Raw genomic sequence first — 27,589 nt, forward strand, 5'->3', positions numbered from 1 at the left:
CCCCATGAGAACAAGGGCCTGTGAGCGTGAGGCTGTTCCTATCTGTCTGTAAATTGCTTCATCCGCAGATTCCTCTTGATCAGGCGGTCTGTAACAGATCCCCACAGTAATTTCCCGCATAGCTGTTCTCCCTTTAACCCTGACCCACAAACTCTCTGTTGACCACTCACCTGTCCCCAAACAGAGTTCCATGCTCTCCAGCCTATCCCTAACATAAATAGCAACTCTCCCTCCTTGTCTGCAGTGCCTGTCTTTTCTAAAGAGCCTGTAACCTTCCATTCCAACACTCCAGTCATAGGAGCCATCCCACCATGTTTCTGTGATGCCTACTATATCATACCCCCGTAGATGTGCACACATCTCTAATTCCTCTTGTTTGTTCCCCGTGCTACAGGCGTTTGTATAGAGGTGTCTGAGCCGAGCTCCAAATGAAGCCGGCTCATTGGCTGGAGTGGCTGGAATATCTCTACATTGCTCCGAGCATTTATTATAGGTGCTGGCAACTGACTGGATGTGTTGGGATGGAATGATGCCTCCCTCCCCCAACACATCTAGTTTAAAGAAACCTTGAGCAGTCTGGCAAGCCTCCTACCAAAACCTCTCTTCCCCTTATCAGAGCAGCTCCACCAGCCCCCAGTAGACCTGCCCTACTGACTTGGGTCCCGTGTTCAAGACACCCAACCCCCTGACTATGCCACCACCCTTTTAACCATTTATTAACCTGGCCAATCCTCCTAGCTTTTTTAAGGTCCTCCCCTGTATCCTGGAGAATTGACGACAGTCTGAGCTCCAGAGCCCCTAACCAGCTCTCCCAGGGCTCTGTAGTCCTTCTTTATGTTCTCCAGGCCACTGCTATCAACATCACTAGCACCCACATATATCATTAGAAGTCGGTAATAGTCCTTGGGACTTACTAGAGCAGGTAGCCTCTCTGCAACACCCCTGATCTGTGCCCTAGGTAGGCAACACACCTCCCTCGAGACTGGGTTAGGCCGACAGATGAGTGCTTCTGTCCCTTTCAAAGTAGAGTGCCTACCACTATGACCCGCCTCCTTTTCCTGGCAGCACCAGTAGAGATCTTCTTTACCAGTGCATCAGCCAGTTGTTTCTGGTGCGAGTGTGTTTCCTCCTTAGCCCTCTGCAGGACAGCAAAGCGGTTCTGGGTGGAGACAACAGATTTAGGAGGAAGCCTGTTGCTTTTAATTATCCTCTTCCTCCTTTTTTTGTTGGTCTTCTTTGTTACTATTTCCCAGCTTCCTGGGTTGACGGCCTCCTCCACTCCTCCATGAGCTACAGGGGACACTTGAGGCCCCTGCACAGTTTGGGCCTGGAGGAGGCAGTCCTGTTTCCTCTCAGCTTCCCTGACATCTTGCAGCCTATTAACAGCATCCCGCAGCTCAGCCACCTGCTGCAGGAGGACCTCCACCAGGGAGCACCGAGTGCAGCCCTGCCCATTGGGCACCGTTCCCTCACGAGACCAGTGCAGGCACTCTCTACACTCTGAGCTCTGCACTGCAGCCTCCCCTCTCATCAGCTCTGTTTGGGTGCCTACGCTGGCCACCGCCGGGGCATATGTTTCTCCTTCTAATCAACTGTTACTGCTCTTAGCTTGCATATTTTTTGTCCTAGAATTTTGTACTCAGTTTTACAATGAAATTATATGAATCAAAGGTATAATGTCAATGTATATCTAAAATGTCAACCACAGACTCTGGAACTGAAGGCCTTTTGTCAATATACAGGTAAATTTATCTATAAGCATTATCATTATCACAGTTGATTTTTAAGTTAATCATTTTACTTCTATTCTAAAATTTTTAATATGCTATTTTTCACACTATAATTTATTACTGTGAGTGTAATAACACTTAAATAATTGTGAAGCCTTAAAGCAGTCAGGCATAAAAAACTTAACTCCCGTCAGCTTTCAGAATACAGCAAACTTTAAAAAGAATCTTTCAAAGTTGTCTAAAAGATGAATCAGAAAGATATTCACTCTACATACATATATGTATAACTATATTTTAAATATAGGTATGTATTTTAAATTCATATAAATAATTGGACAATCCATTCCTGATCCAAAATAGATCCTTTAGGTTTGGTTTTTTTCCCCCAAACTACTGTGAATGAATTGGTTAAACAATACATATTGAAAGAAAACACTCAGCAAGTGTTTTCAACAATTTTCTATCAGATCAGATTTCTATTACTATAGATAAGATTTCAAACAACTCGTTCATTGAAATGAATTGACTTTTACTTTATAGATCTATGATTATCAAAATGCACGATATGAGGTTCCAGTACCACTAAATCTCCCGAGCTCTCCAACAAGCACAGATGAGGAACGACTCTATGAAGTATCAGTTCAGAAAAAACCATTTGGTATACAAGTTCGTCGCAGAAGCACAGGAAGAATCATGTAAGCCACACTAATTCTATTTTATTTCAGTTGCTTTAGTTAGCTCTTTTCAAGCCAAACCATTTCCTTGTGTACTGTCTAAACACCTTAAGACTTGCTCTTGTAACCTTTCCATGAAATGGTTCTGTCTGCCAAATGCCAGATGCTGCTCCAGTGGAAGTTGTTTCACCATTGCATTGTATGAGAACACTGACTAGGGAGAGTTCAGAGAAAGTGCCCTAAGCAATATCCAGTTTTTTTCTCATAATTATATGAGGTTTGTCCCTGGTCACTTCTTAGTCTGATACTTGCTAAAAATCCTTTACTACATGTTGAAGTATGGAACACAGGCAACTCCAAAGTCCATTTCTTGTGCAGTTCCCAGTTGTCTGAGAGGCACAACAATTTTCCACACTTCCTAAATTCTTCCTCAGGTGACCACACCACTGATCATTAAGGACTGATCATTTGGTTTGGTTTTGAGGAATGGCTAAGAAAAAAATATAGAAGTAGTGTCTTAACTAACTTGCAGATGGATTTTGGTAATATGGCAGCAAACAAGTCTGATAGGAGCTTCATTTTTCTCCTTGATTAAGATGAATTTGGAGCTAGAAAACAGAACAATAATGTTAGCAGTTGTATGTGTTATTGTTTTTATATATAAAAAAAATACAATCTTATATCATTTTCTTAAAGTACCCAAAACTTCATTGCAAGCTGAGTTCCTTTTTGCCAACAAGAGTAATCATTCAAACCACAAATCAATGTCTTGGAATTATGTAATTCTTTGGCAGATCACCAACAGAGTGCAGCTTGTTTTCTGACTCTAAACATGCTGATTTACAACAAATACAGTTTTAGTGTAATCTGCACAGAAAGTCCAGTGAACTGTAAAAAGTACATTATTTACTATATATCATTTGGCACCAAGGATCAGTCTGGGAGGAAAATAGGATTATACTCTCCTGAAATATATTTTTTCCCTAAATTGCCAAAATATGCAACTTGGTGTGCATGATGCCTGTGTATAATATATATGTCTGTGAGAGACACAGAGGACTTTGTGTCTCTAAACTGCACATCAAATTCTTAGACATCCCCATTTCATATGCTTGAAGTTTTCTCCATAGCCATAACAGATTTATTCCAGCTTTACTGAAGAAAGAGATTTTTCAGAGAAAAAAAGTAGCCCCAAAAAAGTGTCAGCTAAACACAGACCTGAAAACACTGTATTCTTGCTTTTATTTTCTTCTTTCCATTTTAGCTGGGATTCGCAGCTGCCCACCTTCACATTCAGTGACATGTTCATTCAGATTTCTACCCGTTTACCATCCCAATATATATACGGACTTGGAGAAAATGAGCACCCAACGTTTCGACGTAACATAAGCTGGCACTCCTGGGGAATGTTCACAAGGGATCAGCCTCCTACTGTAAGTGGAAGCAAATGTGGCTTTTGGACCAACGATTCTAATGTGTGGAAGTATCCAGCAGCACTTTAAAGTCCAGTGGATGCCTGCTGGTACTGGACACACATATTTGCTTTGATTGTATTTATCATGGCTCATATGGATGGTGTCTCAATGGCAATGGTCTTCTCTAAACATATTCTTCATGACCAGCAAGATCAGTGTGTGGAGTCAGATGTCAGAAGACAACAAATGGCTTAGAAATAATAGTACATTCCTCCTTTTTTATTCTTCTTGGCTAATTATTCTGAAAAGTAGGCATGAGTCAGGAGAACTCCTACTACTTTGGGATTAATTTAGTATTTACAGAGGTAAATCAGAAATCTTGTGTCGATGTGTATACCTGTGTTATTTCCTATGAGATAGCATGTTTGCAGTTTTGAGGGAATGACCAACAAAATAGTTGAATTTCCAGTTCAGACTTGAATATATTTTTGAGTAAATGAAAGTGAACAAAATGCCACCAGCATCTTCTCCTGGGGAAGCTCTTTCTCATTAGCAAGTGTTAAAGGCAATAATATCTTTGCTTTCCTTTCTGCCTGGTCAGTCTAAAGAAAACTGACTCAAATTGTGAAGTTGAAAGTGATGTTCTGTAGGTAAGCTTTGTAGGTGTGTAGGGTTTAAGTATATATAATTCTGGAGTTTACTTGTATGTTTGGCAGTCATGTCTCATCTTTTATTAAATTTATTAATAAATGTAAGTTAGTGAATGCTTGTGATATTTCCCTATTAAAATGTATTTTATGTTGTTTGCAGTACAAGTTGAATTCCTATGGTTATCAGCCATTTTACATGGCTCTTGAAGAAGATAGCAATGCCCATGGAGTTCTGTTGCTTAACAGCAATGCAATGGGTAAGAAAACCTTAGATTTATTTTCTCAGTGTGTTTTATTTTTATGATCACTGTTTTGCAACAGTGGCAAGTCCAGGCACCCTTTTCTCATTTCACTTTCTCCATTTCCAGATGTGACATTACAGCCAACACCTGCCCTGACGTACCGCACCATAGGAGGAATCCTCGACTTCTACATGGTTTTGGGTCCAACTCCAGAACTTGTTGTGCAGGAGTACACTGCAGTAGGGCTCTTACTCTGTTACAAACTAGTTTTTGTTTAGTTGGTTGGTTTGGTTTGTTCTACTCATCTCATGTATTCACCACAAATATTCTTTCTTATTTTTAGCTGATTGGACGACCAGTCATGCCACCCTACTGGTCTTTGGGATTTCACTTGTGCCGCTATGGATATATGAATGACTCAGAAATTGCCCAGGTGGTGGAGGACATGAAGGCAGCTAGGATTCCCTATGTAAGCTGGTAGCAGTTGACATCTGAACTCATGCCTGAACTTTTGTCTTCTTAGTATTAATAAAGACCATTTAAAAACACAAAATCAAAGCCCTCACCATGGTAGCATGGAGCAGACTATTTTTATGCCAGAGCTGAACACAGAATCAAGAATAGTTTGAGTTGGAAGGGACCTTCAATGGTCATCCAGTCAAACCCCTGGCAATGAACAGGGACATCTTCATCTAAATCAGGTTTTCCAGAACCACATCCGGCCTGGCCTTGAATGTCTCCAGGGATAGCACATCTACCACCGCTTTGGACAACCTGTGCCAGTATTTTACCACCCTCATTGTAAAGAATTTTTTCCTCACATCCAGCTTAAATCTCCCTTTTGTAGTTAAAAATTATTTCCCTCATACATCTCTGTAAACTCTAAGCCATGTCAAATGTAGGCCATAGGCTGCTGTAATTTCTTTATCATTCGTACCAAAGCAGAACCCAGATGCCTTAGTCAGTCATGGGCTCTAGCCATGCTGATTATGAAACAGCAATGGTCAACAAGTGAAACAAGCAAGAAAAAAAATGAATCAACATCATTTCAGTGGTATGGTTCTGATTCTATGGTATATTGCTCTGTGCCTTATCAGCTATAATTTGGCTCAGGTTGTTGCCGGGAAAGTTGGAATAGCACCTATACTTAACAAAATTATACTGTAAATTGAATATGACTCTTCACTTTAAATGTAATAAGCATCACACTTTCAATACAGAGCAACTTTTTCAACCGTTTCCTTACAGATATGGTAGCATATGTAAAGTTTCTGTGTACATAACCGTATGTACAAATTCAGGACGTTTTTCTCTGTCGTGTTAATTTCTACCCTTAGACTAGCTGCAGTAGCAAAGCGTTTATTTTGTACTGGACTTGCTGATAGGGTGTGTAATATTCATTTAAGAGTTTTAGCTTAAGGTTACAGCTGCTTCCAGTTTTACAGTCAGAAGTTTTGGCAGATTTTCAATAGATTTCTATTTGGCAAAATAGAAAAAAATTATTTATTTATTTATTTATTTATTTATTAACTGCAGGATGTCCAATATGCAGATATTGACTATATGGAAAGGCAACTGGACTTCACCATTGGCACACGCTTTGCTGGATTACCAGCTCTGGTTAACAAAATAAAAGAAGAAGGAATGAGATTTATCGTTATCCTGGTCAGTTTTGAATACTACTTCTAACTTTCAATATATCATTGCAGAATGCAGAATATATTCAACAGCGTTTCTAAAATTGTTTTTTAAGCATACAGGTAAAAGTATTTTTAATTATAGGATCCAACCATCTCTGGAAATGAAACCAATTATCCTACCTTCTCAAGAGGTGTGCAGGATGATGTCTTCATAAAATGGCCTAATACCAATGACATTATATACTCCAAGGTACTGTTCTTAAAAAATGGTGATGGTAGAGGCATACTGTATCCAAGTAAACACCATGTCAGCCTAGGCTTTAGTGCTGTCCTTAGTGGGAAAGTCTGTTAGTAGCATGGTCATGCCTGTATGTAAATGACACATAATAAATACTACAAATTGAATTGCCTTCAGTTTGTGTTGTCATTCACATAGATATCAGGGAAGAATGGTTATATCTGTCTGTTGCTGATGCTCATTCAATGTGGTTTGATTATTTTATAATAATGTCCTTTGTCATATTAGGTCTGGCCATTTCTTCCTGATGTGGAAGTCAATGAGTCACTGCCTGAGGAAACCCAAATACAGGTAAATATTCCTATGATTTGCTTACTGACTCAAATATAGACAGAGCAGCATATGAATTAAGGAAAATAGCAGCAAATTAGTTGATGAATCTGGTGAGAAGAATAAGGTGCTGAAACTCACTAGACTTCCTAACAGAATCAAAAAAGTTACTGAAGAAGTAACTTATTTGTTTTTTAAAAAAAAATTCCAACATTGTAACAGGACACTTTCAAACATGTATCTGTTTTGTTTTCCTACTATTTTTATAGCTCTATGGAGCACATGCTGCTTTCCCAGACTTCTTGCGCAATTCCACAGCAGAATGGTGGAAGAGAGAAATCCTGGAGTTCTACAACAATCCCACCAACACCTCAAGAAGCATCAAGTTTGATGGCTTGTGGATTGTAAGTGTAGAAATGCGTTCAATTTCTGGGTTTTTTTTTTGTTTTCTCTGTCAGACACTAGCAGAGAAATCGCACAGTATATGTACTACTGATGAAGTTCAGAGGGTATTTGGTGTTGAATTGCCATTAGGTAAAATAAAAAAAAAAAAAGTAGGATGGAGGGAAAGCAATCAGAGCACAAGGCAGAACCTGATCCCTCAACCAAAGGCACCACTTTGGCTCTAGGTTGTACTCTTGCACCGCCTTGGTATGCTGTGACTTTCTTCCTCCACTGTGACAGTCTTTGCACATAGAAAGCAGCCCAGACTCACAGTTCTTCCCTTGAAACACTTTATGGCTCCTTGTCCTTGCACCATACCAGGGACTGTAGCGATAGAATCATATTATCATAGAATAGTTAGGGTTGGAAAGGACCTTAAGATCATCTAGTTCCAACCCCCCTGCCATGGGCAGGGACAACTCACACTAAACCATGTCACCCAAGGCTTCGTCCAACCTTACTTTGAACACTGCCAGGGATGGAGCATTCACAACCTCCCTGGGCAACCCATTCCGATGCCTCACCACCCTCACAGTAAAGAATTTCTTCCTTATATCCAACCTAAACTTCCCCTGTTTTAAGTTTTAACCCATTACCCCTTGTCCTGTCACTACAGTCCTTGATGAAGAGTCTATCCCCAGCATTCTTGTAGGCCCCCTTCACATACTGGAAGGCTGCTATGAGGTCTCCACGCAGCCTTCTCTTCTCCAGGCTGAACAGAACCAACTTGCTCAGCCTGTCTCCATACGGGAGGTGCTCCAGTCCCCTGATCATCCTTGTGGCCCTCCTCTGGACTTGTTCCAACAGTTCCATGTCCTTTTTATGTTGAGGACACCAGAACTGCACACAATACTCCAAGTGAGGTCTCACGAGAGCAGAGTAGAGGGGCAGGATCACCTCCTTTGACCTGCTGGTCATGCTCCTTTTGGTGCAGCCCAGGATACAGTTGGCTTTGTGGGCTGCGAGTGCACACTGAAGACGGCTCATGTTCATTTTCTCATTGACCAGCACCCCCAAGTCCTTCTCTGCAGGGCTGCTCTGAATCTCTTCTCTGCCCAACCTGTAGCTGTGCCTGGGATTGCTCTGACCCAGGTGTAGGACCTTGCACTTGGCATGGTTCAACTTCATAAGGTTGGCATCAGCCCACCTCACAAGCGTGTCAAGGTCCTTCTGGATGGCTTCCCTTCCCTCCAGCGTATCAGCTGAATCACACAGCTTGGTGTCATCAGCAAACTTGCTGAGAGCGCACTCAATCCCACTGTCCATGTCAAAGATGTTGAACAAGACCGGTCCCAACACCGATCCCTGAGGGACACCACTCGTTACCGGTCTCCAGCCAGACATTGAGCCATTGACCACAACTCTCTGCGTGCAGCCATCCAGCCAGTTCTTTATCCACCGAGTGGTCCACCCATCAAATTGTTGTGTCTCCAATTTAGAGACAAGAATGTCGGGTGGGACAGTGTCAAAGGCTTTGCACAAGTCCAGGTAGATGACATCAACTGCTCTGCCCCTTTCCATCAGTTCCGCAGCCCCATCACAGAAGGCCACCAAATTGGTCAGGCAGGATTTCCCCTTAGTGAAGCCATGCTGGCTGTCACCAACCACCTCCTTGTTTTTCATGTGCCTTAGCATGTCTTCCAGGAGAATCTGCTCCAAGAGTTTGCCAGGCACGGAGGTGAGACTGACTGGTCTGTAATTCCCTGGGTCATCCATTTTCCCCTTCTTGAAAATGGGGGTTATATTTCCCTTTTTCCAGTTGTTGGGAAGTTCACCTGACTGCCATGATTTTTCAAATATGATGGCCAGGGGCTTAGCAACTTCATTCGCCAGCTCCTTCAGGACCCGCGGATGGATTTCATCAGGTCTCATGGACTTGTGTACATTTAGGTTTTTAAGATGGTCTCGAACCAGATCCTCTCCTTCAGTGGTCTTAGGGTCTTCATTCTCACAGTCCCTGCGTTCACCTTCCAACACTTGGGTGGTGTGGTCAGAGCCTTTGCCAGTGAAGACTGAGGCAAAGAAATCATTAAGAACCTCAGCCTTCTCCAAATCCTGGGTAGCCAGTTCTCCCAATATCTTCCGGAGGGGGCCTACGCTGTTCCCAGTCTGTCTTTTATTTGCTACGTACCTATAGAATCCCTTCCTGTTATCCTTAACATCCCTAGCCAAGTTTAATTCTAACTGGGCCTTAGCTTTCCTAACCTGGTCCCTATCTTCCCGGACAGCATCCCTGTATTCTTCCCAGGCCACCTGTCCTTGCTTCCACCAAGGACAAGTGGTAATGGGTTTAAACTTAAACAGGGTAGATCAGGTTATAGATATAAGGAAGAAGTTCTTTACTGTGAGGATTGTGAGGCACTGGAACATGTTACCCAAAAAAATGGTAAATGCTCCATCCCCTGCAGTGTTCAAGACCAGGTTAGACAGAGCCTCCAAGCGATATGGTCTAGTGTGAGCATCACTGCCCATGGCAGAGGGGTTGGAACTAGATGATCTTAAGGTCCTTTCCAACACTAATTATTCTGTGATTCTAATATTCTGTGATTTTGTCAAGAAAACATGGAATGGCAGACTGAACAGCTCACAGCTAAACAGAGGAAGTGTGGACTGGATGGTCGGGTGGTGAGGTGGACTGCAAACTGGCTGGAGGACAGAAGCCAGAGAGTTGTGGTCAATGGGGCGGTGTCTAGTTGGAGGCCGGTATCTAGTGGAGTACCCCAAGGGTCAGTGCGGGGGCCAGTATTATTCAATATCTTAATCAATGACCTGGATGAGGGAATTGAATGTACTATCACCAAGTTTGCTGATGACACTAAGCTGGGAGGAGTGGTTGACACGCCAGAAGGCTGTGCTGCCATCCAGTGAGACCTGGACAGGCTGGAGAGTTGGGCTGTGAAAAATGTGATGAAATATAACAAGGGGAAGTGTAGAGTATTACATCTGGGTAGGAACAACCCCAGGTTCCAGTACAGGTTGGGGAATAACCTATTAGAGTGCAGTGAAGGGGAAAGGGACCTGGGGGTCCTGGTGGACAGCAGGATGAGCATGAGCCAGCACTGTGCCCTTGTGGCCAGGAAGGCCAATGGCATCCTGGGGTGTGTTAGAAGAGCGTGGTAAGTAGGTCAAGAGAGGTTCTCCTTCCCCTCTACTCTGCCCTGGTGAGACCGCATCTGGAATATTGTGTCCAGTTCTGGGCCCCTCAGTTCAAGAAGGACAGGGACCTGCTGGAGAGGGTCCAGCGCAGGGCAACTAAGATGATTAAGGGAGTGGAGCATCTCCCTTATGAGGAAAGGCTGAGGGAGCTGGGTCTCTTTAGTTTGGAAAAGAGGAGACTGAGGGGTGACCTTATTAGTGTATATAAATATATAAAGGGGGAGTGTCACGAGGATGGAGCCAGGCTCTTCTCGATGACAACCAATGGTAAGACAAGGGGTAATGGGTATAAACTGGAACACAAGAGGTTCCACTTAAATTTGAGAAGAAACTTCTTTTCAGTGAGGGTAACGGAACACTGGAACAGGCTGCCCAGGGGGGTTGTGGAGTCTCCTTCTCTGGAGACATTCAAAGCCCTCCTGGACGCCTTCCTGTGTAACCTCATCTAGGTGTTCCTGCTCTGGCAGGGGGATTTTGAGGTCCCTTCCAATTCCTAATATTCTGTGATTCTGTGATTCTGTGTGAAACTACAGCTGCAAAGGCTTCTTCTACAATGCTGTTTGTTTGTAATATAGAATTTACTGTGTTTTGTAGGTTTGAAGCAATTACAATCAGGTTTTACTCTATGTTTTTAGGACATGAATGAACCAGCAACTTTTCTGAATGGTGCCATTGGCGGCTGTAGAAATGACCTCTTAAACATGCCACCATATGTGCCTCGTAAGTCTAATTACTCCTTAAATGTTTTAGGTCATTATAGTTTTTATGTAATTTCTGATATGGTGTATGTGGCATAAATATGTAAAGTTAGGTATATAAGACCACAACTCCTAACTGAAAGTGGCCCTTAAGTTCTGGAGTATGGGTATATTTTAACCCCACCTATTTCAGTGGGAGCTGTAACTGCATGGCATTTTTAAAAATAAAATTACTCTCAGTTAGTTGCCTTCATATGGATTTTGATACCTGTTTTAGATCCAGGTGCTTTGCTTTAGGCATGGTGAAGAATGGAGTTCTCTGTTTTACAGGTTTCTCGGATTAATAATGCAATTAATTAAAAATCTAGAAAATATTCTTGTGTCTCTTCTCATTACCATTCAGCTAGAATAGATAATATATATAATACAGCTAGAATAGATAATTACCATTATCTATACAAATACTTGAAATACTTAGCATTTTTATCTTGGCTTTACATAAGTACCTGTGTACAGTACTAATTAGTAATTATTTATTAATGGTTTATTAACATACTCCTGTTGCTTACTCTTTCTTTTCAGTTATTATGAATAGTTTCTAAGAAATTGTAAGGAAGTTAATATTCAGACACAGACCATACTTCCTGCCACACCCATTTTCTCTGTATATATGGATGATCTGATGATGCTTACAAAGATCTGCAATGTCTTCTGAATTTGAATATACTTTGTCCTCTTTGAGCCTCTTTTGTAAGAACATCTGTAACTGAGCTATTAACACTTAGAAAATCAGATGCCTAAACTGGAATGTTAGAAATATTCTATTTTGGAAATGGTATTTTTTATAATTATAAATAAATAAATGACAGTGTACATGCCTAAAAGAGACTGAATGGCTATGAAATGATGAAAATTAAGGAAAAGTAACTCTAATAATTCATAAACATTTGAATGTTCATTATTAAGTGTTTTTGTTCTGCTTCCATTAGATTTGGGATATCGGTCAGACGGATTAATTGTCAAAACTCCATGCATGGAAGGTCAACAATATCTTCCAGACGGTACCCCAGTTAGACACTATGATGTCCACTCTCTTTATGGATGGTCACAAACAAAACCTACCCTAGAGTAAGTGAAGTCTGCATACTTTCTTATTGTCTCCAAAATGCGTTACACATGAATATTCTGTGTCTATATTCTTCGAGGCAAACTTTCATCAGCTTATTTAATAAGCTTGAGAAATCTTCCTTTTCATTCCATTATCTTTGATTCTTCCATTCAGCTAGAAGTGGACTCTGATGTTCCAAAGTTTAAGCAGCAGTTCTGTATCTCTGGCAGTTGGGATTCTTTCAGTCCCTTTACTGCCTGGTTAGCACAGTGATCTTGCCCATGGTGCAGAAAGGGTGATATGAACCCGAGCTGCTGGAAGGGATGTGCAGAAGGGGAAGTGGGTCTGCACAGTTCTAAGCTGAAGCTGTGCTTCTGTGATTTCACTGCAGTAAATACCTTCTGCAGCTGGAGCCAGCAAGAAAAAAAAACAACCCACACCTGCTCAAGCATGTCTACACCTGCAGCTGCATCACTGACTGTCTCAGGACAAGCAGGCAAAGTCTTTGTTTTGAGTCTAGTGGCTTTAAAATCACTGACCCTGAGCAGATGCAGTTTTCAAGGTACATTTTCAAGACAGTTTACCCAAGTCTGATACTAAAGAAACTTACTGCTTGCCCAGCTGGGGAGCAGTTCTTGGTATACCTGTTCCAAGATCTTCATCCATATAAACATTATGTTGTGCAAATTTAATTACTGACCTGGATTATGAAATAAGATGGCTACGGTGCTGTTTCTCATATAATTTAATTTGTATGTAATTACTTGCCATCGAGTGTTTCCTTGTCTCAACACATTCAAACACAACATGTAGCCTTTTCAGCAGAGGTTTCTATTATGAGGCAGCCACCAAGGCTAAGCCAGGGCGATGCTCTGCGTTGCAAAAGAGAGCAGTCAATCCAAAGACTCTGCTCAGGTATTCATTCACAAGGCAGAATGGAGAACAGGTCTGAATGTCTTGATCAGCTCTTGGGAACAGTAATTACTCCAGGATAGTGTCACACCATTATCGTAATTAAAATCTAAAATACTTCCTGTTTCTAGGTTTGGCTGGCATGACCTGGTTTACTCCTAGCACTGCCACTGTTTTCACCTTACACTGTACATCCAGTGAGGGAAAATGAATATAGCTTTTTAAGAATGTTAATTTAAGAAGGTCTTGATTATGTCCTCTATTTAAAACAAATTGAGTAGTAGTGAAAGGGGAAAACAGTGTCTTTTAAATTGTAAACTGTGTGCATAAAGCTTGACTTTTAAGAATTTATTTTCTCAGTTCCAAGGCAAATCTCATTATCTATTCCTTTCTGAATAGTACCCCATCTGGTATAGATAACGTCTGATCTAACGATAATATATCTGCTGTTTCATCTCCAATTCAATGAGTAAGCAAGGAACAGTGTTTCTGTAGAGGGCTTAACAACTTTATAGACCTTGCGACCTTTAATATTACCAGAAAAAAAAAAAAAAAAATTAAGGCTGCTTGAATTTTTGACTGAGTGGATGTTATACTTGGCAGCATGACATTGCAGCGCTGCCGGTCAAGGCAGAAGTGAAACTGCTGACAGGACAAGAAGGAATATCTGACACTTCTGCTGTCAGTCAAATCACATGCAATTTGGGCATTGTAAGTAAACAATAATTTGACAGTAACAGGAATATTACCAGCATTTCTCTGTATTAAGTATGAACACAAATGTAGTGAAATATGTCCTTCTGTTTTGAAAGGTACCATAAGAGAAACTATTACAACTTACACACCTTTTACAGATATTCTCACACTTGAAATTTATAGAAAATGTTATTTGCAATACATATATATATCAGTTTCCAATTTATTCTTTGATAGTATCTGAAGGAGTACTTGTGCAACAGAAGACATGTAATTGCTTTTCATGGATACAGCTTTGGCTCAGCCCCGGAGGACAGAGTTGGCACCTTCAGCCAGCAAAACACTGAGGCCATACTCATTCTTGAGCAGTTCTATTCTTTACATTTGAAATTTTATCTGCAATTTCCAAAGCATTCTTGAAGTAGACTAAGCAGAGGCTGAAAATGTTGGGTAGCATATTACAAAGAAATAAAAGATACTGAAAACTTAACAGTTTGTCTTGGAAGAAATAACTGCAACACATTAGTCTAGTTCAATTACTATGGTAATTAAAGTGACTTGTGCATTTTTTCTGTAATTATAGCATCACTAAAGCTGCAAATCCAGTAGAAAAATAAATAAATAGTGCATTATTGAAACAGCTGTTTAGACAATTATTGTGGAGCTAGCATCGAAAGCTGTGTGATTTAATCAGTGAAGCTTTCTGACTAGTATTGTGGTTTAGTACTTTAGTACTGTAATGATCCACAGTGGATGCATGGCTGCAAAGGAGTTGTTCTAAGAAAGTGGAGCAGTAATGCATCCATGCTAGCCACACAGCGTAGACCAACAGCATATGCTAACAGAGAAAGGTGCTTGTATCCTCAGTGGAGGAACCAGGAACCATAAATTCCCCTGAACTCAGCGATTTTGGTTTGTTTTTTTTTTTTTTCCCTTAAGCTTACTTGGTTGCCTCTGCAGGTACTTTGTGGCAATGACCAAGGTTTTATTCGAGAAAATTAAATTATTTTCTTTTAAGTATTTGAGGAATGAGGTTACTTGGTTAATTGGTTCTCCATCCAGTTCATTCACATCCACACCTCCCAGACCTCAAGGGCTCTTCTGAGTCATCTGCATGTCACAGTCTCCTCTCTCTGTAGCAATGATCCTTAGCAAGGCCATAGCAGTTTAGTGCCAGAACATCAGAAATACATGACAGCACTTTCCTGGTGCTAGCTATTTTTTATACCTCAAACCAAAGTACCTGCATGTTTCCCACTCTGTAGAGATTTGTCTCTAATTTGGGAAATAAAAATAAGTCCCACCATCCTCAAAAGTTAATTAACCTGTCGATGAAATCCCTTCTGCTTATGAGGAAGCCAAATGTGATCAGACCAAGAGGTCAGCCAATGCTAAGGTAGTCACACACATTGGTGTCACTCCTTCACTGTAAGACCTGTTACTTGCCACATGAAGAAAACAGCTGGTTTAGTATGTTGTTTACAGACAAATCCATATTGGTCGTTCCATACTGATATCATGTCACCTTGGTATTTCTGAAGTTATTTCAGATCCATTACTTGTTCTAATAACTTTTTGGCAACTGGAGTTATACTGGCAGGCCCAATAGTCCTGGCATCTCTATTTTGCCCCTTACATTATTTTTGATATGATTTTTGCTGAATCATTTTTAACTGCTGCTGCAAGTTTTCAGGTATGCCAAGAAAGGAACGAGGTGCCCTGGAACACACCATGGAGACCTTAGATGGAGACCTTAGAAAAAATGCAAGTTGGGCTACATCCGCAAGTTGTGGATGCTTCACCCCTGGAAGCATTCAAAGCCATTTTGGACAGGGCTTTGAGCAACCTGGTCTGGTGGAGGGTGCTCCTGCCCATGGCAAGGGGATGATCTTTTCCCTTCTAACCCCAAACATTCAATAATTCTGTGATTTTAACATGTCCTTGCCTGCCGTTCTTTTTCCAGTTACAGGTTGGCTGACACTGCTGAGCTACTGTCGATGTGTGAATTACAGTAAATGGCCATAAAAAGCACATCTGCATTGGATGTATGCACATTCATGCATACAGCAATGCCCTCCTTTGCTTTGAAAATATAAGCCCTTTAATTTCAGAGAATCTGGTATAATAAATTACCATGTAATATTTCTCATGTAATTTGTTTTTTGCTCTATTTTCAATCTCAGAGGCTTGCAGAATGCCACCAAGGAGCGTGGGATCGTTATCGCCCGTTCCACATATCCCAGCAGTGGAAGATGGGCAGGACACTGGTTAGGTGATAACACTGCAGCTTGGGATCAGCTAACTACATCTGTTATTGGTATGAGAAAGAAAAGTATCTGTATTCAATTTACTGCATGCAGTTCTACTTGCTTTTAGTATTCATGTGGTTTTATCTCATGTAAGCAATTTAATTGAGGAACCATAATAAGTGGTCAATTCCTTTTTTCACTTCTTTATTTCTGCACCACGTGCTAGGAACTCTTTTATTCCCTTGGGACCAACCACCTTTGTGCCCTATGTCCTGCCCTCCTTTCTTTGTTTCCATCTCTCTCTGTAGCAGAAAAACATGGCACACTGGGATTAATGCTTGGGTTTTTTTATTTTCATTCAGCATTACAATAAGTATTAGCTATGTAAGCATTAGCATACCAAAGGGGGACAAAAATCCCCACAAAACAACAGCCAGTAATATTGAATTATTTTTCCTTTCAGGTATGATGGAGTTCAGTCTCTTTGGAATATCTTATGTAAGCTAATGAGTTATTACCTTACATTTAATTTTCTTGATGCTGTACATAAATTTATTGTATCCCAATTGGATCATTTTGAAACTTTCAGACAGGAGCTGATATCTGTGGCTTCTTCAGAGACTCAGAGTATGAGCTGTGTATTCGCTGGACGGAACTAGGCGCATTTTACCCATATTCAAGGAATCACAATCAGAAAGGAACAAGAGTGAGTCGCAAGTTTTTAACAGTTGTTAACTGCTGGGCCTTTGCAACACAATATAGAGACCAAGCAGAACATCGCACAAGCTCACCTGGCTCAAAAAATTACATTCCAAGCAAAATGGACACAAAAAGATGTTTTGCTCTTTATCAAATAAAAATTGTCTTTATTTATGTGCTAGCTTGCCTATAAGGCTCCCCCTCACCTGGGAAGCTTTATGCTGCTCTGGGATTTGGACTGCTTGCAGGAAGCATATTCTAAGTTTGCTTTGACTGAATCCAACTCCTATGTATTTTTCCCTGTGTATCATTTTTATTTAAACACACTACACCGGCAAGACTAAAATAGAACGCCTTGGTGGCAAATGCACTTAAAGGAGCAAAGCTGACCTTAGTGCTCTCAGCCCTAATTGACCATAATTATACATCAAATGAGAAAATGGAACAGAGTAATTAGATTTTGGAGTAAGACTCGGCAATTTCTGTACTCTGCACATATGCCACCATCAGATATTGTATTTCTTTTAAGAGTAAAGGAAAGTAATTGCCTAAATGTCGGTCTGTGCTGGCTAAGGACTATATTGTAGAAAGCTGTAAAATAAGATAACTGGAAAAATAAAAAAAAAAAAATGGGAACAGCACTTCTGTTCCAGTTAAAGCTCCAGGTCTAGCAGAGTAGAGCTATTTATATAGCATATATCTGACGGGTTAAAGTCTCCTTTTCAGAAACTGTGTGCTTTATCTTGCAGCGGCATACCTCTTGATAGGTCTCTTAAAGCCTTTAAAAAAATGCAGATTCAGGGTTATCATGTTGCTTCCAGTCTTGCCCAATTTGCCAAGGTATTGTTCAATACATTTAATAGAGATTGGAAGTGCTCCCTGACATCAGTCATTAGTGCTTCACTCTCTGCTTGCAAGTCCTGAGTGCTGCCCTGCAGAAAAGAGGGATAATAAATTATGTACACTAGGATGTGTCACGCCTTTGGGCCACTTTGCATTAAACAGTTTTTATAGTACTCCCCACAGGTTTTTCTCATCTTTCCTCTTTCCAGTTCCCCTCTTAGGGCTGACAGTGGTACCTGCTGGTTTTAGTGTCACTTACTTCTTAATTGAAGCATAAATAAATGAAGGTGCTCTAATCTGGCATAGAAATTTCCTTGTCTTTCTCTTGCTTCGTTGATTTTGGGTGGTTTGGGGTTTTTTTGTAGCTTTTCCAAGCAAAACCCAGCTGGACTAACAAAGGTCTTTTTCAGAGGCAAGATCCTGCTTCCTGGAATGCAACATTTGAGGAGATTTCCAGGAATGTGTTGAATATAAGATACACCTTGCTACCCTATTTCTACACTTTAATGTATGAAGCCCATGCCCATGGTAGCACTGTGATTCGCCCCATGCTCCATGAGTAAGTGAGACTCCTATGCTCTTCTTATCAGGAATTTCCACTGAAAATTCTGTTTCCACTGAAAATTCTGTAGTTATGACCCTCCTAACACTAAAATTTTCTTTTCAGTTACAGCAATTATTATTAAAAAAACCAACAAAACAACCATAAGGTTAAGAATATGAGCTTTCAATATCAAGCCTGACTTGATTAGCACTAGTTCTTCATTTTTCAAAACTGAACATCTTATTTTCTGGGAGTAAAATTTAAATTTTAAATCTCACCATTAACCTCTTCTGGGGCAAGGAACAGAATGTCAGGTGTATGTAGAACAAAAAAAAAAATGCAAAAAAGAGCTGGATAAGAACTTTTAAGAAAAGAAGATGCAATTCTGCAATAAATCATGAGGGTTTTGCAGGGGAAATAAACTGGCTTTTTTGTTATGTCCAAGCTTATACAGCAGTTTGTTGTTTGTTTTTTTTTTATTAATGCCATTAGACACACAAGCTTTCTTTGTTCCTTGTCAGGTAGGTCAGTGCCTGTAAAAACTTTTAACTTCCATTGTGGAGTTAGATGTGCTCTTCATCTACATGCATGTCTTGTCTGAGGAACACTGAGTTGTTTCGCATGTATTGATTTCCTCTTTTCAAAGCAATTGCCTAAGAAAAAAGTGGCACAAGTTAGAAAGTGGTTCCCAGTCTGTCCACTACCTAATCTTATTATTGCTAACACTGGCTAGGCACAACAGACCTTCTGAGTTTTGTGATCTAAATACACTGAAAAGCTGTGGCAAAGAAATGGAAAAAGAAAGCTAATAGCTTGCATTTCTCTAATGAGTTTCACATTAGGACCTTTGTGCATTCCTGGCAAGCATTAACTGATTCATGAATTATATAATAGTAGAATAAAGATGAAGAAATATTAGGTACTAGGAACAGTACATTCAAATGCTTACAATAACGTTTTAAAGAAGGAACACTTTGGAAAAGTTCAGCATGCAATGTCTAACCATTTTTCTGCTAACTTGCAGGTTTGTGGAAGACAGAACAACCTGGGAAATATATGAGCAGTTCCTTTGGGGACCTGCACTGCTCATCAGTCCTGTGATGCAACAGGTACATTTTTAAGCACTTATGAAAATACTAATGTCACTTTAGCTTTCACTTTTCACTTTTCACTGTCACTTCACTTTTTCATTTAAGGTACCTAAACCAAGTATTCTTAATTCCAGAATGCTGTAACAGTGAACGCTTACTTACCCAATGCCCGCTGGTATGATTACCACACAGTAAGTAATTTTAAAAATTGTATTTTATATGTCTTCTTCACAATGCTGCTTAGACAGCAGAAGGGTGTCCTGAGAGTAGTGGTGAGGTGTGAACCCCTGCCCACCCTATTACAAACTTCCATACAGTATTGCTTTTTAGCAATGTAACAGCTACTTAGCTAATAAAAAAAAAATAAAAATCCTTGATTCCTGTAATTATTATCCTACACTAATTTATAATAACATAACCACAGTTAGAGTAAATTAATTTGAGGTCCTTCTATTGACTTTTTTAAGCCTCAAATAATATACATAATGACTTTGTACGGAATACTGGAAGGGAGAAACACAAAACACATTTAAATGCATCTTTCACAGAAAATAAGAAAAGATTTGGTAACTGGAAGAGCAGGCATAACAGATCATTTAATTAATCACAAGTTTGTATTTTGCCAGATTGGCCCCTTTAGTTTGGCTACTATGACCTATACTCAAGGCAATCTTTTATAGATTCTGCATTTCAGTTTCTCTTATACGCATTAGGTAGTTACTTCTGCAGTAAGAAGTCCTACTTCATCAGGCTAGCAAAACATGATAATTTCATTATAAAAAAATCCCCCAAACAAACCAGTAAAGTGGGAGCAACTCAGTGGAGGATTTTTAAATTTTTTTGTACATAGGATGAAGATATTGGCTTTAGGGGACAGTTCAGACTTTTACCAGCTCCTTTGGAACATATCAATCTGCATATCCGGGGTGGATACATCCTTGCTTGGCAAAAGCCTGCTAATACAACTTTTTACAGGTAAGATTGACTGAAATTTAAAATTTAGTTTTGCATAAATACAAACAAATAGAATACTACCAGTCCTCAGAGAAGATACAGGTATGATGGCACTGGAGCTTTATGGCCGGCTTTTCTTTCCTCCTAATGGCCTCCTTTAAATTTCATAGCATTAGTTTAAGAAGATGACTTTGGGAAATAAATTGAGTGGTATGCAATATTTTTTTAAAACATTCTAACATTTGAGAAATATGAAATGTGATTGACTACCTGAGGAAACTGAGAAAAAAATACTGTGTTTTCTATAGCCGAAAAAACCCCATGGGACTCACTGTCGCTTTGAATGACACTCTGATTGCAGAAGGACAGCTTTATTGGGATGATGGGGTTCGCATTGGTATGTATGATGCTTTCTGCCTTCATAAAATCCTTTTTTGCTATGAGGATGGATGGTCAAGGTCTAAAACAGTTTGCTCAGAGAGGCTGTGGAGCCTCCACCCTGGGATATTCAAAGCCCAGACTAAGACAAACAAAACAAAACCCACTGATATGAACCGGGGAGAGATGAAACAAATTACATCAGACCCTGAAAACCAAGTAATGCTCAGTAGCTGATATATAAGCTTTTTTCTCGGTGGTTTTCAACAACAACCCAGTTGTCAAAGTGGAAACTCCAAGCTGTAAGAAGCTGCATCTCTTAGCCTTTGCTTGGGGAAAGAGGTGCTGGTGGTTAGTTTAGACTTAGGAGTCCTCTGTGCAGCATGGCGTACTGGGGGAGGACCCTTAAGAGCGGATGAAAATGATGGACTCTGGCCAAAGCAATCACATTTCTGGAGGACATATTTGAACATGCCTTCAAGAAGCAAAATTGAAATTAAACCTTCCGAGTAGCATAACAGAAAGTTATTTTTCCTGATTTAAACTGCATAATGCTGTGATTTATAGAATTAATATGTTGCATGAAGGAAGTTGTGCCTGGGACGGAAGGCAATACAGATAACAAGGATTTGTCTTCAAACCAATGGAAACCATAACTGTAGATTATGTGGGAAGCTTTAACTAATTTTGTCAACGTTACTGAACTTAAATCGTCTTCAGATAAGAGATATTTATCCTTTCTATCCAGTGTATTACCGTTGTAATTACAATAAGCTATCATTCGAGATTACTGCAAGTAATGGCAGAAAATGGTGTTATTTTGCATAATAATGTGTAGGGAAGTTGGCAGGATGTTGTTAGTGTATTTTTTGGTGCTTCACTTACACCACTGCCCGTTAGCAGAGGAATGCAGAAACCACGGCTAGGTTTATGGAAGTCTGATGATAAATGAAGTTAGCATAGATTAGAAGGTGCCTCTCACCAGGGTGCCCGTGATCTAGTTTTGGTAAGGCAGAGAGACAAGAACCTACAGCACTCATGATTATCAGCATTACTTTAGAGACAGGACAAGGGGTAACAGTTTATACTTAAACAGGGGAAGCTCAGATCAGGTATAAAGGTGAAGTTCTTTGAGGGTTGTGCAGCACTGGAACAGGTTGCCCAAAATGCTCCATCCCTGGCAGTGTTCAAGGCCAGGTTGGACAGAGCCTTGGGCGACATGGTCTAGTGTGAGGCATCCCTGCCCATGGCAGAGGTGTTGGAACTAGATGATCTTAAGGTCTTTTCCAACCATTCTATGATTCTATGATTCAGTGCTTAATAACAGGATTGGTAAAATATACAACAGCAATTTCTATCTATCATGGTTGTGCCACTGGACAGTGAATTGGGTTGGATGTGGGAAATTACTTCCATGCCTTCCTCAGCAAGAAACATTTTTTCTCTTTCTGGTCTTAATACCCTGAATCTTTCTAATGCTATTTGCCTTCTTTTGTTTCAGACCTCTAAAATGTTCTTACTTTGTCCTCATTTAATTAGCATGCTGTCCTCTAATCAAAGTATTTTATATTTAAAAGCGTATGTCTTTTGGAAATACAAAAGTTTATTCATGTGTAGATACATACCATGTGTTTATGTGTGAAGTACATGGACACGATTTTTGAACTGAAATTTTGATAACATGTTGAGGTGAATTTAATGAATAAATTTTATTTTATCCTTTTTGTCAGATGCATACGAAGATGGTGTATATCTGCTAACATCATTTACTGCTAATCAGGTAAGTAATGTTAGCTCACATTTCTTTTAATGATCAGTTTAGGTTATTACTATTATATTTTTAACTTTGGGTATTTTAATTTGGAAATTCATAATGCCTTGGTATCTCACCCTAACATTAACTTGTACTCACAATGGAATAGACTACAAGTAATATGATTAAACTGCATCAAGAACAACTTTAAGAATGATTCTGAAGTTATCAATTATAGTGTATTGTTAAACAAAGTGTACATTTATGGCATTGTAATTTCTGATATAGTTCTGAAAGTGCAAGTTTATTTCACAAATTAGTTCTATACAGTGAAAGTGCATATCAGTGCTGAACCTCTGGAATATGCAGAGGGGTTAGAACAGCTATGCGAGGAAAACCAGCACCTGTCAGTGAGAAGGAAGCTGGAGGTTGCAGACAGGAGACTTTAAGGTCAAAAGGCTTTGATCCTGGCTTACAGCTGCAGAGAAATATCACTGCCCAGCAAAGAATTTGGTTTTCTTCTCAAGAATGGGCACATAAAATTGTTCCCAATCCATTTTGCAAGTTCAGGGTCTTTGCTGTTCTCTATCTTATTCTTCAGCTATGCTGCTGTTCCCAAAAGAAAGAATTGTTCATAGGGTCAGAAGGAGGGCATCTGTGTTAGTAGAGCACCACAGAATGTAATCTATTGTGTGCAATCTTAGCTCTGTGGAGAAGCAACAGAAAATACAGTCATTGGCAACTACAAAATAAATCACTCTCTAAAATGGCAAAGGGAGGGGAACATGACCTGTCCCATTAATGAGTTCTATTCATGCCCTCCCATTGATGACAAAACCAAGATGTGTTTGTGGTTATGAGCTGTAAACCTGAGTCCTAGTTCTCCAGGCATCCTAGGATGTGTACATTGACCCCATTCTATAGAAACAGCTCAGTATCCTGTAGGAGGCAGTGGGTTTTGCTGCTGTAGCCACACTGCTTTGCAAAGCCTGCAAGAAACAGCCTCATGGGGGAATGGAGAAAGTGGTTTAGTGCCAGCACAGCTTTGCACACTGCTGGTGTGGATCACGGCCTGGGTTTGGTATTACTTGTTCTCTTTATTGTTCAACGCAGAAAATCTGACATCCATTCCTGGATAACGGACTCAATGAATGGGAGTGCTCATTTTAAGTACTGGCTTTTCTAGGATGTTGCGTTTAAATTTTTATCATAACCAGTTTAATATCTGGAATTAAATCAGACTGTAATTATAGTGACTTCTGGTTTAAAAGAAATGCTTTTCTATTGTAACAGAAAACACACTTTATTTCATTAGCTTTCCAGAGTGCCAAAATGTCTTCTAATTTTCTTTCTTCATATTTAATTCTGTCTTTGTCAAATAACTGGATGTTAATTGCTAAGGAAGAGAAGTTTGTTTTGCTAATATTCAGCATTTGCAGTTGCAAGCAGATTATAAAATAAATTCACCTTTTCCTGCTCCTAAGAGAAGCTGGTAAGGAAAAGCCTAATTAAAGAGGCCTTGAATCAACCAACAATGAAAAATACTCACAGTAAAAGTAATATACTCTAAGCACTAAATATACAGAATTGTATCACAGCACATCTGCATGGGCTCACACTTGGGCTGTGAACCAGCAGGCATCTCTCTGGGCTGCTCAACATGGCATTTGCTCTCTGGAGACCTACTGGACCTGGGTACATCCCAAAGAAACCATGTGCCCATAATCTACCTAAAATCACAGCCACTGAAATATGAGGGGACCTGCAAGGGCTGAGGGAGGTGAGGGAGGGGTGGAGGAGCTGTTATGGGAGGGCATAATGCAGGAAGAGCAAGAACCTGCATCAATCTCACAGAAGCTAGCAGATGAGGCTGTGTTAGGGAAAGAGTAGCAATTAAAGACACAGCAGAACCCAGGATCTAGCCAGATTAACAATGTGAAGAAAATGGAAGCCTTCAACATTTGGAAAATGAGTAGCAACATATTGGTACTAAAAAAAAAAAGGCAAAAGAGGACAAATGAAAAGTTCAAGTGGATGTGTACCAGTCCAATGTCAATCTCCAGTCTATTTTTTTTTTCTTTTTTTTTTTTTTTTTTTTTTTCCCTTTTCCTTTCAGAATGTTTTAGATATTACGGTTTTGCATCACGGTTACTCTGATCCAAACAACCTGATGTTTACAGAAATTAAAGTTCTGGGAGTACCCTCCAAAGTTACACAGGTGACCATATTGCAGAATGGTGGGACAATTGCATCATCTCATGCTGTGGACTACAATGACACCAAGCAGGTGAGGTGTCATTTGCAGGGTAATGCCAACTTCATGGCTGCATATGCACTCTTAAACCTTTGGAGATCTCAGCTGTAATACCATATTTAAAATGTATTTAACAAAATACATCAGGTGATGATTATACCATACACTGTTTATTATATCATACAGTGATTATACTATACTGTACCTATTGTGCAGTAGGTATGGTAGAGCTTTTCAGCACAGCAATTACTGTTAGGAACCCAAACTGCTTCCAGCAGTGGAAAAGTGGTGGATTTTAGGTTGTGCTTTGTTTCCACTCTTCTTAATAGCTTACTTGCCACCTGTGAGATTTGAAGGAAGGAAAAGCAACTACAAGTATTTTCATCGCCTCAACACGACCCCATTGTCATTAGCCTTGTCTGACAACATTTTCATTTCCCAGCCCTGTTTGCCTACAATCATTCCCTATTCTTTCATAGCACATCTTGGCTGTAGGCATTGTAGCACAGGGTTCTTTCTTACATTTGAGTCAAATCCCACTTCTAAAGTTATCAGCACACTTTCTACCAACTTCAGAGCCCAGGGACTTCCACATGCATAGGTGATACTGGTCCAGAGCATTTTCCCCTCCCACCTCCCTAGACAATAAAGTCAGGCACTAATAAAGCAGCTGAAATAAATACATATAACTGTATTGCCATTTGAGATGGCACTTCTGTGGACCACACTTCAGATATGAACAGAATGGCTGAGGCATTCAGTCTTGCTAATTTTCTTACAGAGGGAGTCTGCCTAAACTCTTCTATTGATGGGATCTTACTACCCTTGCTTTGAAATTCAGTATTCTGTTAAGTCTTAGTTCTCTCTCTTTCACAGAAAGCTGAACTATGTGAGTTTTGTACATAACAAAAAGATAAGTTAAAAATGTAAAATCAAATGAAAATGTTTCATTCTGCTGTTGACTTTTGGATGGAAACAAAAGGGGGAATTCATATGCCCAGTTGAATTACAGGATGTTCCAAGTTTTGCTGCCTCTTCAAAATTTCTTAAAAAATAATAATAAAAAAAGTAACAGGAATGTTAACTCTAAAAGGGCCTCTGGATCAAGGGAATGGATCAGAGCCTCACCATCAGAAATCCAGAAATCTATGCTGGTTAAACTATGTTTATAGTGATACAAACACAAAAGCAAACTAAGAGGCATAAATTCTTCTTACCTAAACCAAGAAGCCACTATCTCTGATGAATATAGAAAAAGCAGTGGATCTTCAAGGCAGAATTGCTAATTGCTTATTTTGTCTGTTTTATTCACAGCTCCTGACAATCACAAACCTTCAACTTGAATTAGGCAGAAGCTACACCGTGCAATGGAGCTAAAATGCCTGCAAAATAACGTCACCCACACCACTGAATCTTCTCACTATTTTAGAACTGTCTTTCAATTTTCCCACTTTTATACTGCATCTGTGTCATCTTAGAATACTTTTTATTATAAAATCATACTAGTTACAGTTAGTTCATATTCATGTATTATGGATGATGTACTCTAGGTTACCCTGCTCTTGTAGGGGGGTTGGACTAGATGATCTTTTGAGGTCCCTTCCAACCCTCGGGATTCTGTGATTCTGTGATACAAAGCAGTCACATTTCAGTATTGTTGAAGGCCGACTACAAGGTCTCCATGCAGTGCAAAAATCTACAATTTAAACAGCATGGCACTTCTGTCTAACTTCATCTTTCAAAACTGAGAACTGAATGTAAACCTCCATGTTTTTTCAGAATAGAATTTCTGGCTGACCTCATGCGTGCCAAATCTTTGTTTTGTAAAAAAAAAAATAAAAAATGCAGTTGGTGTTAGGTGCATGGATTTGAGGCCGTAATTTTGCATATATTTAATTCATCTCAATTTTAATTGTGGCTATGTAAGTCACTACTACAGAGAAGTATTTAAGGCCAGACAAAACAAATGTTTTCAGATTACTGATTTAGCATGAAATGATGTTTTAATTTGTTGATACATAAAATATTAAGATACTTGTAGAAGTCATAGGGTTTCTTTTTTGCGTGAGTGTCAACAGGGCTTTTGTATGACTTTAGCCAAACATTTATGTTCCCCAGTGTTTTGATCTGAATATGTAAGATTAAACTTGAAGTTTCAAGGTTAACTAACAAGTGTTGGTCTCTGAGTGTTCATTTAGCTGAAGGAAATGCTGTTGTATGTTTACTATAATAGTAATTCATATTAAAGACTCTGTATCCCAAGAGTGCAACATGTGATCTAAACAGATTGGTAAAGCATGTTTACAATTAAATTTGATGGGAATAAACTGCTGTCAAAGGTAATAGTAAACTCTAGTGACCGTGCTTACCGTGCTTAAGATTCATTTAAAGGATTCCCCTCTGCTTTGAAATTTTGTGGTAAAACACCTGAGTAGCAAACATCTCATAGTTGGATCAATGTAATTAATTTATTGAATTTATTGAAACTGACTTCCTGGCGTGTCTCTTCCCTCCTGCAGTTTTTACAAGCAATTGAAGTCCAGCAGATCCTGGTCCCCACCACTCACTTCTGGAACGTCTGTGCAGCAGCACTGTCCTTCTCTGGAGATCACAGAAGCAGAACACTGAACCTGGGGACATTTCAATGCGGGTTGGTAGTAGCTCTCCAGGTAATGCTCCTTTTTGGGTCTGATACCTACATGTGTTGGGAAACATCTCCTGCTGCATGACATCCCATTAAAGTCCATAAGCCATGCTGAGTAGTGGGCAGCTTTCAACTGAAGGGAAGTGAGCAGCAACAAGCATACTATGTGAGTACAGGATGGGATTTTTTGACTACCACTCCCTCAGTAGTTTGACTTTCCAGCACTTAAAAAACCTGCTCATAAAAT

The 27,589-nt window shown here is 39.9% G+C and overlaps 1 protein-coding gene across 1 annotated transcript in view; it reads left to right on the top strand.

Annotated features, from left to right (window-relative positions):
- The window catches only part of SI (sucrase-isomaltase), a gene marked incomplete at both ends in the record, with an annotated part of 61,131 nt that extends 35,056 nt beyond the window's left edge, over positions 1-26,075 (top strand). The window contains 22 exons of the mRNA XM_080622299.1: positions 2,271-2,425; positions 3,669-3,837; positions 4,630-4,726; positions 4,838-4,950; positions 5,055-5,180; positions 6,248-6,376; positions 6,494-6,601; positions 6,878-6,940; positions 7,189-7,323; positions 11,155-11,239; positions 12,207-12,345; positions 16,117-16,250; positions 16,646-16,680; positions 16,772-16,888; positions 18,135-18,283; positions 19,293-19,377; positions 19,494-19,550; positions 20,210-20,334; positions 20,622-20,710; positions 22,422-22,471; positions 24,561-24,731; positions 26,013-26,075. Coding sequence (XP_080478425.1) covers positions 2,271-2,425; positions 3,669-3,837; positions 4,630-4,726; positions 4,838-4,950; positions 5,055-5,180; positions 6,248-6,376; positions 6,494-6,601; positions 6,878-6,940; positions 7,189-7,323; positions 11,155-11,239; positions 12,207-12,345; positions 16,117-16,250; positions 16,646-16,680; positions 16,772-16,888; positions 18,135-18,283; positions 19,293-19,377; positions 19,494-19,550; positions 20,210-20,334; positions 20,622-20,710; positions 22,422-22,471; positions 24,561-24,731; positions 26,013-26,075 — 2,394 coding nt within the window. The remainder of the gene's footprint in view (positions 1-2,270; positions 2,426-3,668; positions 3,838-4,629; positions 4,727-4,837; positions 4,951-5,054; positions 5,181-6,247; positions 6,377-6,493; positions 6,602-6,877; positions 6,941-7,188; positions 7,324-11,154; positions 11,240-12,206; positions 12,346-16,116; positions 16,251-16,645; positions 16,681-16,771; positions 16,889-18,134; positions 18,284-19,292; positions 19,378-19,493; positions 19,551-20,209; positions 20,335-20,621; positions 20,711-22,421; positions 22,472-24,560; positions 24,732-26,012) is intronic.
- Positions 26,076-27,589: the final 1,514 nt, after the last annotated feature.

Source organism: Psittacula echo (assembly GCF_963264785.1).
Source record: "Psittacula echo genome assembly, chromosome: 7".
NCBI lineage: Eukaryota > Metazoa > Chordata > Aves > Psittaciformes > Psittacidae > Psittacula > Psittacula echo.